General features: G+C 46.3%; 1 protein-coding gene across 11 annotated transcripts in view; it reads left to right on the top strand.

Annotated features, from left to right (window-relative positions):
* The window catches only part of FAT3 (FAT atypical cadherin 3), a 745081-nt gene that overhangs the window by 322221 nt on the left and 410793 nt on the right, over window positions 1-12067 (top strand). For 8 of the 11 annotated variants that reach the window (XR_014008884.1, XM_081197247.1, XM_081197244.1 and 5 more), the window contains exons 5-7: window positions 3948-4262; window positions 9386-9596; window positions 10039-10107. Coding sequence is in view for 10 of the 11 variants with exons in the window: in XM_081197247.1 (XP_081053373.1) it covers window positions 3948-4262; window positions 9386-9596; window positions 10039-10107 (595 nt within the window). In the remaining variant the exon portion in view is untranslated. The remainder of the gene's footprint in view (window positions 1-3947; window positions 4263-9385; window positions 9597-10038; window positions 10108-12067) is intronic. The other 3 variants (XM_081197246.1, XM_081197241.1, XM_081197248.1) reach the window with 1 other exon arrangement.

The raw sequence follows: 12067 nt of genomic DNA, 5'->3' as shown, positions 1-12067 counted from the left end.
AATGTAAAGGGTGTTTCTGTGCACTGCTCTGGTTCGCCAGAAGCGGCTTAGTCATGCTGGCCACATAACCCGGAAGCTGTATGCCGGCTCCCTCAGCCAATAAAGCGAAATGAGCGCCGCGACCCCAGAGTCGGCCACGACTGGACCTAATGGTCAGGGGTCCCTTTACCTTTATCTTTTTACCAGTAGGAAACACCGTAGGGAAAGGGAAGTCACCTAATCTTTTGACAGCAAAGCTGCTGGTGCTTACTAGAATGGAGAGGGGCAAGGCAATATGGAGGTCAGTGCCCTGCAAATACACAGGCCGAACCAATCCGGTGCTCCTCCTGATGTGTTTGAACCACGAATCTCCCTGCTGCCTCACCTCTCTCCTTCGCAGTGTGCAGAAAATGACTCTGCTTTCAGGAGGCCAGGTGAGCACTGCTGCCCCACCACACATTTTCCTGCTGAGAGGTACATGTGTCATAAGAAAGCGTGTGGTTGTAGCAAGACATCGAAGTTGCAAAGTGTTAGATCGTACTGTTGCTGTGGATCCCAGTAGTTTGCAGCTCATCACTAAAGGTTTAAACTAAACTTCTCCTCTCACCAGTAGGACTTGGAAGAACAGTGGGGAATATCTGGCAGCTCTTCTTGTTGTGGTAGCCCCTTTGGGGAAATGAGGCAAAGGTTTTCTGTAAGATGTCAAATGCTTACATCGTTGAGCTCGGACACTGAGATCCACTTCTGAGGGCCTTCTGGCGATTCCTTCACTGTGAGAAGTGAGGTTACAGGGAACCAGGCAGAGGGCATTCTCGGTGGTGGCACCCAACCTGTGGAACACCCTCCAGTCAGATGTCAAGGAGATGAGCAACAATATAACCTTCAGAAGACATCTGAAGGCAGCCCTGTATAGGGAAACCATTTGATGTGTAATGTTTTATTATGCTTTTACAGTGGTACCTCTGGTTACGAACTTAATTCCGTTCTTAAGCTGGAACCATTCTTATCCTGAGGCGAGCTTTCACTCATGGGGCCTCCGGCATGCGATTTCTGTTCGCATCCTGGAGCAAAGTTCGCAACCGGGAGCAGCTACTTCCAGGTTAGCGGAGCTCGTAACCTGAAGCGTTCATAACCAGAAGTGTTTGTAACCAAAGGTACCACTGTATATAAATTGGAAGCTGCCCAGAGTGGCTGGCATAACCCAGTCTGATGGGCGGGGCACAATTATTATTATTATTATTATTATTATTATTATTATTATTATTATTATTACAAAACATTTCAGCCTCTGCCTCCTTCAGCTTCTCTGATGTGAAGCATAGTCATTTGCATGGAGAGAGGGAGGGAGAGAGATCTTGTGGTTTAGAGTACAGTTCATTGAGCAAATAATTTGAACGAACCCTGAGGGGGAGCAGAAGGAGTTAAATTAACAACCGGACTTCAGACTAAAGTGGAATGGCTGATAATTGAACTGTGGGGGAGATCATAGAAATAGATAATGCAAGATCAGAGAGCTGCCAGGAGATAAAAGTAATGTGTGCCACTTTAGAAACAAGAATGAAATCCATATATGTTTCAGCGTTCTCCTCCCCCATTTCAGCAATAACTTTTATAGCATGACACTAGTGAGGCAGAAATGGATTTTTGCTTGCATGAACATAGCGTGGGTTCTGCTTTTGTAAAAAGCTGCTAACGTACCCAATTCCCACAGTGGCAGCATTTGATGGTTTCAAGCCAAGATCTTGTATTTTGCTCAGTCTGGTTGATCTGACCTCCCATTTCACACTGATTGCTTTGCTGGGTAACTGCTGTGTTAGTTTATTTAGCTGGCTTTCCCTCTGCCCCCCCAACACACACACACACACACACGCACGCACACACACACCCCTACCTACCTCATCTTTTTATATTTAAAAGTGCAAACTGGTGGTTCTGAATAATCACCAAGGGGGACGGGGGTTGAATCTGACAATCTTTATATGTTTTGTAATTTTGATTTATATAGCGCGTCAGATCCAAGAAGTTCAGGGGAGGGAATGAAGCAAAAAAACACAAAAAAACCACCCTCTGTCTCTGCAGAATAAAATAACATTTGCTCAAATTCACTGAAATGGCCTCAAGGTTTTTTTCTGACTTAACCCTGTGTGGCAAAGGCCAGCCCCAAAAAAGCCTTTAATCTGCATCCTTCCCCCCTCCCCCGCCATTTAAATACTAATTTTAAACCTATTTTTCTCTCTCTCAAAAAACAACCCAATATATTTTGTCTCAAAATACACATTCTGATGCATTTTTGAGCATTTGAGTAGTTCAAAATATTGTAGATAATGCATTTCCAATCCTCACGCTGGCCCAAAATTTACATATTTTTCCCATGTAGATGTTAGCACATTGTAAACAGGCATATCTCAGCCATTAGCGGACATTTCCAAATCAAGTTACCGGTATCTTCCCTATGTGTTCCCTTTTCAAAGTTAATGGATTTCCAGTGGAATAGCCATGTTAGTCTTTACGAAATTTAAAGATTTGAGTCATGGCCTACCACAAAGCCATCTATGGCTGCAATCCTAGCCATGTATACTCAGAAGTAAATCTCACTGATTTCAGATGGGCTTTCTGCCAGGCAGGCAGCCTTACTGCCTTGATTTTACAGTTCAATATAGACTTAATCCCATTTTGTTTCCCCTGCTCAGCCATCAGGGAAGGACAGTTTTGTGGTGTGTGTTTTTTCTTTTACCCTGTTGGTATTTTGCTCTTTTGCATCCTTGTAGGATTGTATGAATTCCTGTGGGCATATAAAACATTTTACAAGCACTCTTAATTCCACATATAAAAGTCCTTTGTGTGATGCAACATTTTGTTTGATAAATTTTGTACAGGAAACTGTTGGGCATGAGCATCTGCTGAAATATAACTCTCAAGTTAATTAATGCTTTAAATTGTTGTGGTAAATATGATTTTGTATTTGACAACAGAGTAAAAAATCAAATCTCTTGTTTCCATGTGAAAAGGGACAATAATGAATGATGTATTCCACTGTTTTTAAAATCCACAGTAGAAAGTGGATTAGGACTGTAGTCAGAACTACACTTACCCCTGAATGTGGGAAGAAGCCCCATCAAATTCTACATGGGTTGACCAAAACTACACAGAATCCCATGTTGAGAACATAAGTAAAAGGTAAAGGTAAAGGACCCCTGGATGGTTAAGTCCAGTTAAAGGCGACTATGGGGTTGTGGCGCTCATTTCGCTTTTCAGGCTGAGGGAGCCAATGTTTCTCCACAGACAGCTTTCTGGGTCATGTGGCCAGCATGACTAAACTGCTTCTGGCGCAACAGGGCACCGTGACAGAAACCAGACCGCACGGAAACATTGTTTACCTTCCCACCATAGCAGTACCTATTTATCTACTTGCACTTGCGTGCTTTCGACCTGCTAGGTTGGCAGGAGCTGGAACAGAGCAAAGGGAGCTCACCCCATCGTGGAGATTTGAACCACCGACTTTCCGATCAGCAAACCCAAGAGGCTCAGTGGTTTAGACCACATCACCATGCTTGCTGGATCAGGCCAATGGCTCATCTAGTCTAGCATCCCATTCTCAAAGTGTCCAGCCAAATACTTGTGGTAAGCCCACAAGTTTAAATGCAACAGAACTCTGCCCGCCTGTGATCCCTAGCAACTGATATTGTGAGGCATGATGCCTCTGAACGTGGGTGTAGAATTTAGCCATTATAGCTAGTAGCCATTGATAGCCTCTTCTTCCATGAATTTGTCCAGTCCTCTTTTAAAACCATCCAAGATGGCGGCCACCACTGCCTCCTGTTGGAGGGGCTTCTACAGCTTGCGTGAAGAAGTGGTTTCTTTTATCTCTCCCCAAATTTTCCAACATTCAGGTTCATTGTATTCCCACAACAGTTTTCACAATGCCTGTAGACATTTTGCCTTTTGCTGTTACCGTTTTCTTCCCTCAGGTTACGGTCACGGATGGAGGTGCCTCTCCCAAGCAGTCTACAGTCTGGCTGGTGGTCCAAGTCCTCGATGAGAACGACAACAAACCCCAGTTCCCAGAGAAAGTCTACCAGATCAAGTTGCCGGAGAGGGACCGGAAGAAGAGAGGTGAGCCGATCTACAGAGCCTTCGCCTTCGACAAGGACGAAGGCCCCAATGCGGAGATTTCCTACAGCATCGTGGATGGGAATGACGACGGGAAGTTTTTCATTGACCCGAAGACTGGGATGGTCTCCTCAAGAAAGCAGTTCACAGCCGGGAGCTACGATATCTTAACGGTAAGCCATCCATGGTTGAAATGAGCAAGTGCACCACTTCCAAGTTTTATAGGAAGGCTTCCCTTCAGTGTTGTTTTATGCAGCAGACTTGATGTTATGAGGACTCTGCACCTTGTTCACCACAAAAACCATTTTGGGTTTCCTTGGGATTTCCTGATGAATGCCAGGGGGCTTTCCCCAAACACGCGATGGTGGTTGTGGGGGGAAGGAAATGGGTGAAGTGCACCAACTATTGCCAATTCCCCTCCCAGCTTCCGGGGTTGGGGGGAGAGAAAGGGAACAAACCCAAAATATCTCTTCTTTTGAAAAGAAGATGGGGAGAGCTGAAGAACAGACCATTCCTTGCTACAAATGTCACACATGGACATTGGCTAAGCCTTAAGGCGCCCGTGGTGTGTGTGTGTGTGTGTGTGTGTGTGTGTGTGTTACAGGGGAGAGGAAGGGCAGTAGCTCTAGAGTCCGGGGTAAAAGGGTAAGGGGCTGCACGGACCTCTTGTCAACAACACCCCGTTCAATGGGGCCATAATATCTGACCCTGAGCAGCAAACCAGACTGTAACTCTGACCCAGATTAGCATGAAGCAGCAGTTGGACCAATGCCATCAGAAGGGTTGGATCCAGGCCCAAACATCATAGCGAGGTCTGTTGGGCTCCTTGAATTGGCACCTCCAGAGCCACTAACCTCTGAGCCTCTGCAAATCACAGGTAGAGCAAATGCTTTGCACTTTGAAGGCCCTCGGTTCAACCCCCGTTTGGAGGATGAGGTAGCAGGTAGTGGGAGAAACATTCAAATGTCTTCCAAAAAATTGTATAGTTCTTTATCTCCTTGACATCTGATGGGAGGGCGTTCCACAGGGTGGGTGCCACTACCAAGAAGGCCCTTTGTCCTGGTTCCCTGTAACTTCACTTTTCGCAGTGAGGGAACCCTTGGAGCTGGACCTCAATGTCCAGGCTGGACGTTGGGGGTGGAGACACTCCTTTAGGTATACAGGGTCGAGGCCATTTATGGCTTTAAAGGTCAGCACCAACACTTTGAATTGTGCTAGGAGACGTACTGGGAGCCAATGTAGGTCTTTCAAGACCGGTGTTGTGTTGTCCCAGTGGCCACTCCCAGTCACCAGTCTAGCTGCCACATTCTGGATTAGCTGAGGTTTCCAACTCGCCTTCAAAGGTATCTCCATGTAGTTTGTTTTCCTGTGACTAAAGGCTTATCCATACTTACTTCTGTCCCTCTGCTTTCTCTAGGGGGAAACTGCTCTTTAGTGCCCAATGGGAGCAAGCAGCCATTTGGGTTTTCTTCGGATTGACATTTGCTCTGATTTAAGAGCAAGTTTTCCCTGGGATAGGAGTAGGGCAAGGGGGAAACTGCTTGGACCCATGCTTAGAAAGTGTAGGTCAAGCAGAAAACCACTGATAGCCACGTTTTCTAGGGACGAGCAGAAGTGTGGGCGACTCCTAAGTGCTGCGCCATTTTACAAACTGGCAAGAGTATTTCAACAACAGCTTTCATTGGCAACAACATACTTTGCCAGAATCATCTCACTAAGTCGAATTCAGGTGTCCTCAATCAAACTGAGCATTCAAATAGATTGTTTCCCCCCAAAAAAATATATGTAAGAATTTCGAGACTTTAATGAATATAAAAAGCACTTGGCAGACTCGCCTTAACACAGAACGTTTAATTGGAGTGTTTTTCGCTGGAACAATTTTACATGGATTGGAAATAGACCGAGGAGGAACCTAAGCAAATGGTAAACAGCGAAGTATTGAGTGGGCACAGGTGTTTGGTGGTCTGCCATGCAGATCGATAGCCTCTCCAACCCCCCCACCCACTCACCCCATCTTTTTTAAAAGCCTTATCAGCGATTTCCAAGTGAGAGTAAACAACACTGTAAGCAGGTGCTTTTCACGACTCACACTGTGAAGCAGAAAAGGAGATTTCTCTCTTTGGGATCCGGTTTAATGAACGGCAACCCACTCTCAACACAGAGTGCCGAATCTAGCTGTCGCCCTTCAGCCCCCTGGTTCGGCTGCTGGTGGGGATTTGCCCCTCGGAGTGGCTCAGCTGCAGCTCTGAAGCCCCCCTCTCCCTTTTTATGCAGACCCAACTGCTTTGGATAGCAGCCCTTGTTAGAGACAGCAATACCTACTAAGGTGAGAAGGCAAAAATTCATGGGAAGTCACAGGGTGGTGGAAATTGCTGGACTGGCCTCCCTGCAAACCTCTCCCACCCCACTGCGGTTTGACATAGCCATAAAAGGTGAGCCTGGTGCCACAAGCTCTGCCACGAGTCGTATAGAGCACTAATTTAGAGATTTGCCCAAGTGGGAGCAGATTTCAAAAGGCAGCCCCATCCTCTGCATTACCTGGAATGTGGAAAACCTGCGTACACAAACTTAATAAGAGAGCAAGATCCTTCGCTTGGCGAGCTGCCAGGGGTTGTGGCCGGTGGCAAAAGTGAGCGAAGCAACAGCTGTGACTCACAGCGGGCTGCCTTCCAACTTACGAGAAAGTCAGATGTTTCTTCATGGACCTCATATCACACACATCTCCCCATCTGGGCAAGGAAGAGGCAGTGCTGCAGTTCAAGGACACAGCCCCCCACCCCACCCCAGACAGACACACTCAAGGAGTTTGCAAAGCAGAGCAATTGAACATGTAGCCTGGGAAAAGTCCAGAGGGCAAGATAGCGAAGGCTGCAGGACCACATTCGGCCCCCAGGCTTAAAGTTCCCTATTTCTGATCTATACTGGGGAACATATGAAGCTGCGTTTTCCCATGCCAGACCAAAGCTTTTTCCCTCTTGTGGTCTAGGTATAATTGATGTAGCTCCCTGCAGATATGCATTTGTCCATGTACCACATTGGGGGGGGGACCTCTGTCCCTCCAGATGTTGTTGGACTACAGGAGGAGGAGTTTGGGTTTGATATCCCGCTTTATCACTACCCTAAGGAGTCTCAAAGCAGCTAACAATCTCCTTTTCCCTTCCTCCCCCCACAACAAACACTCTGTGAGGTGAGTGGGGCTGAGAGACTTCAAAGAAGTGTGACTGGCCCAAGGTCACCCAGCAGCTGCATGTGGAGGAGCAGGGAAGCGAACCCGGTTCACCAGATTACAAGTCTACCGCTCTTAACCACTACACCACACCACAGTCTCCAGCTTCCTCTGCCTATGGCAGGCATGGCCAAGCTTGGTCCTTCAGCTGTTTTGGGACTACAATTCCCATCATCCCTGACCACTGGTCCTGTTAGCTAGGGATGATGGGAGTTGTAGTCCCAAAACAGCTGGAGGGCCAAGTTTGACCATGCCTGGTCTATGGGCATCTACATTTACACAAGGGCTGATGTGAGTTGAAGTCCAGCAATACCTGGGAGGTTCCAGGTTCTCTAGTCCTGCCCTAGTTCTAAACCTGTGAATTCGTCCTGTGGCATCTTCACCCAAGAGGAGCACTTTACCTGGAATTTCCACCACCGAGAGTATGGGATGGATCTTCATTAGAATGAAAATAAGCAGGATGGATTCTTGTAGCCAGCTTCTAAGACAGGAGCTGAGTTATGGTACTTCTGGCACCACACTTAAACAATTAGCCCAGCTACAGATCCATACGCAATGTTTCCTCTTTGGCATGGGATAGAAGCTTAGGCTGCATTCACACAGCATTCCCCTGACATTTCAGCATCACAGTGTCTCTGAGCTTTCACATCACGCAAAAGCCACTTCCGGAAAATGAATGGAATACAGTAGGATCGCATCTTACTCACATTTAATTTCAACCTTTCATGGTTGAAGGCTGTTTGGTTGAAATCACACAAGTTAAACGCACGGAAGGAAGGAGCTTAAAAGTTATTTTTGCACAGGATTTTATCAGCATGGAAATAATAACAATATATTTATATGCCACCCGTCTGACTGGGTTACCCCAGCCACTCTGGGTGGCTTTCAGCTAATGAAAACACAATACGACATCAAACATTAAAAACATTAAACATTAAAAGCTTCCCTGAACAGGGCTGCCTTCAGCTTTTAAGCTCTCTGCCTTGCACACCGAGGTTGGATGCTCTCTCAAGACCTCGCAGGAACTTGGATAGCACCACCAGATCTTGCAAGAGCACCCCAGAGCCTCGCTTGGGGGGCAAGGATGACTCGGTGCACAGCTGTAGAAAGGATGGTCATGCTGGGGCAGTTCCAAGAGGGTGGTTTAACTGTGCATGTTTTTGCATATAACAAGTAACCCCAGAAGGTAACCCCCACTCAAAATGCAATCATGAGGCATAGTGCATGTTTGGCGCTCATTTCTGCGTTATTTGGGTCCAGAGAAAAATCTGTTTGCACCCCCTTTGACCCAGAAGATCATGGGAGTAAAGTGACAGTATTTGGGGCAGTATATCTGCATACATCTCTTTCCTGTTGTTGTTCCGCCCACATTCGCCTTTGGCCCCACCCACCACTCGCATATGGCCCCTTAAAGGCTGCACAGAAGTGAATGTGGCCCTTGGGCTGAAAACAGGTTCTCTATCCCTGCTTTAACCAAAGGGTAGCTCAGTCAGTAGAGCACGAGACTCTTAATCTCGGGTTGTGAGTTCATGCCCCGCGTTGGGCAAGAGATTCCTGCATTGCAGGGGGTTGGACTAGATGACCCTTGTGGTCCCTTCCAAATGTGTGTGTGTGTGTGTGTGTGTGCCACTCACCTTTTCCCTCCTAAAAAGTAAGGGGAAATGTGTGTGCGTCTTATGGAGTGAATGCAGGCTGCACAGCTATTCCAGAAGCCAGAACAGCAAGAGGGATTGCTGCTTTCACTGCACAGCGATCCCTCTTGCTGTTCTGGCTTCTGAGATTCAGAATATTTTTTTTTTCTTGTTTTCCTCCTCCAAAAACTAGGTGCGTCTGGTGGTCTGGTGCGTCTTATACAGCGAAAAATACGGTATATATATTACCAACCACCAAAACACAAATCTTATGATTGAATTTGGGCACAGGCAAATCATCTTTCAGCTATGACTCGCATCCGGAAAACTGAAAGTTGTGGATTGTTTCAGAGAGAGAGAGAAATACACATAAATTCTATTCAGAAAGGGGTCTGCCAGATTGTTACCTGCCTTCTTTCCCTCTCTCCATGTGCAACAGATAAAAGCCGTTGACAATGGGCGGCCGCAGAAATCTTCAACCGCTCGCCTCCACATTGAGTGGATTAAGAAACCGTCGCCTTCCCCCATCCCGCTGACATTCGACGAGCCCTTCTACAACTTCACTGTCATGGAAAGCGACCGAGTGACGGAGATCGTTGGCGTGGTCTCGGTGCAACCTGCCAACATCCCGCTGTGGTTTGACATTGTTGGTAAGCGTGGGCATGGTGCCAGTGGGCATCTTCCAAGCAGGAGGAAATAAGTGTGGTGTGGATTTTGATAAGGAGGAAACTAACAAGGGATTAGCTCCCCGGAATTAAGAATGCATTTGTGGTGCTGTACTTGAAAATGGCTAACTTAATATACTACTTTGTCATGCTTTGGTTATGATGCCTTAGCTAAGCTTTTATGGCTGGATTGTTCCTTTTTCTCTTCCATAATATGTGATTGACTTGCAATCCTAATGTTGTCTGTCATTTAAATTCTCTGGCCATAGTTTGCTAATCCCATTTCTAAATGTATTTTGATGGTAACTTAGATCGGCTGTCCCTCATTTCTCTCTCTCTCTTTTCTCTTCACGCTTTTATTTTTCCCTCTTGCATTCTGTTATCTCGGTTCTTTCTTTTTTTCTGCTTCCGACTGCTGTGCTTCAAGGTGGCAAGCATGCTCGAGAGATGTTCTATATCCTACAGACAGCTTGTGGGCAGAACTGTTCAACAGAAGGTACCTTCAGTGCAAACACATTTGCTACAGTACACTTTCTAAACTGCCTTATTTATTTACCCTTTTTGGGGGGATGGTGTTGTGTTTAAAAGAAAAAACCCTTAAAAGAGAGCAGTCTGAAGCCAACTGCACTTAAATCTTTACTAGCTACCTCGGAGACGACAAATGGGAATTGTGCAAGCTGTTTGTCAGCATATCTACAGCATACCTTGACGATCATGAAGAGTTTAAGAGTTTTGTCGCCCGCAATCACCCCAAGCTTTTAAATAATTTGGAATGACCTTGCAAATAACTCCATAGAAGTTACCAGCCTGCACATGTTTCTACCTGTAAATGTTTGTACAAGCCCACTTGACAGATTAGACTTTGGACTTATCCACACTTAACATTTGCCCCTCGCTTTCTAGGCACAGAGTCACGCCTTCCCGTTCTGTGTCTGAGCGCTTTTTATTATTATTTTGCTCCCCACTGCTTTCCCCAGGAAGACCTGCTCTTTAACGCTGAATCGGAACAAACAGCAATTTGGGTTTTCTGCAGATTGCCCTTTGTTCCGATTCATCGGTAAAGAGCGAGTTTTCACAGGGAATGCTCCAGAGAAAAACAAACAATGGCAACACCCTGATACAGACCAGGAAAGCCTGGACTTGTGCCTAGAAATTTTGAGCATGAGCCCTACGTCACACTGCCTTTGAAAAGTGCCCAGGAACTTCAGCTTGTTCAAAAATAGCTCCTGGGATGTGGCCTGGAATAAGCATTGTGGGAAATATTTTACCAATATTGCAACAATTAGAAGTGCCAATTTCTTATTTCTTTTTTTACCTTTAATCCCCTAAATGGTCTGGGCCCCTTGACATCTTTAGGACTGCCTGCTCCCTATACAGTGGTACCTCGGGTTACATACGCTTCAGGTTACAGACTCCGCTAATCCAGAAATAGTGCTTCAGGTTAAGAACTTTGATTCAGGATGAGAACAGAAATTGTGCTCCAGCGGCGCGGCGGCAGCGGGAGGCCCCATTAGCTAAAGTGGTGCTTCAGGTTAAGAACAATTTCAGGTTAAGTACGGACCTCCGGAACAAATTAAGTACTTAACCCGAGGTACCACTGTATATGTGTTGAGATTTCCTTTGGACAACTACCTTCTTCTGCGAACAGGGCTTCCTTCTTGATGGTTCCCAAACAGTGCAATTGCCTTCCTAGAAAGCTTTCCTTGCTCCATCCTTAATTGATTCTAGATAGATGTGGTCCTCTTTTGGAGGGCTTTTGGGTGGCCCAAATCATCTTCCTCTCCTGTTTTTTTTTGCTGCCAGTGTCTATAGTGTGCTTTAAATTACTTTTAGCATGTTTTATATGATATGTAGCTGCTCTTGTATACCTCATTAACCAACCACCCTGGAGACATTGGGTTGAAAGGCAGCTTAACACATAAATGCCAAAACAACAACAACACAATTTGTCCACCTGTGCCTTTCTTAGTAATTTATATTACAGATTTGGACAGTCACAAAGAGAGGAAGTGGGGAGGAGGACAGAAACAGACCTTTTGTAAAAGTAGCTTGGTTTGGTCACCTGGAGGCCATTGTTCCTTGCCTCAGGTGGCCAGGCAAGTAGCAGTTCATAAGCCTGTATTTAAAAACTTGAGTGTAACCACTGTTTTTTTAAAAAAAAGTGGGGGTAAAGAGAAGAGGACAGATAGAGAAAGGGGGAAGCCAGGAGTCTGATTCTGTGCTAGATTGGCAGGTGTGTTGAGACTTCCGGTCGGTGCCAGCGCTTAATGGCGGTCCTACCTCCGAGCTCCGGAGAAGGACTGCTTCGCAAGTTCGGGTCTTACCCGCTACGGCAAGCGGGGGACCCCTAAAATCCCAGGCGCTGAAGCCTGAGAACAAGGAGACTCGGTGGGCACCTTCGCGCCCCCCGGTACCGTGAAAGAGCCTTTTTAAAGGCTACGGATCGACATCGGGAG

This window comes from Podarcis bocagei (genome assembly GCF_964188305.1).
Source record: "Podarcis bocagei genome assembly, chromosome: 6".
Classification (NCBI taxonomy): domain Eukaryota; kingdom Metazoa; phylum Chordata; class Lepidosauria; order Squamata; family Lacertidae; genus Podarcis; species Podarcis bocagei.
Note: the sequence above shows the minus strand (reverse complement) of the source record. Positions and strands in the feature narration are given on the sequence as shown.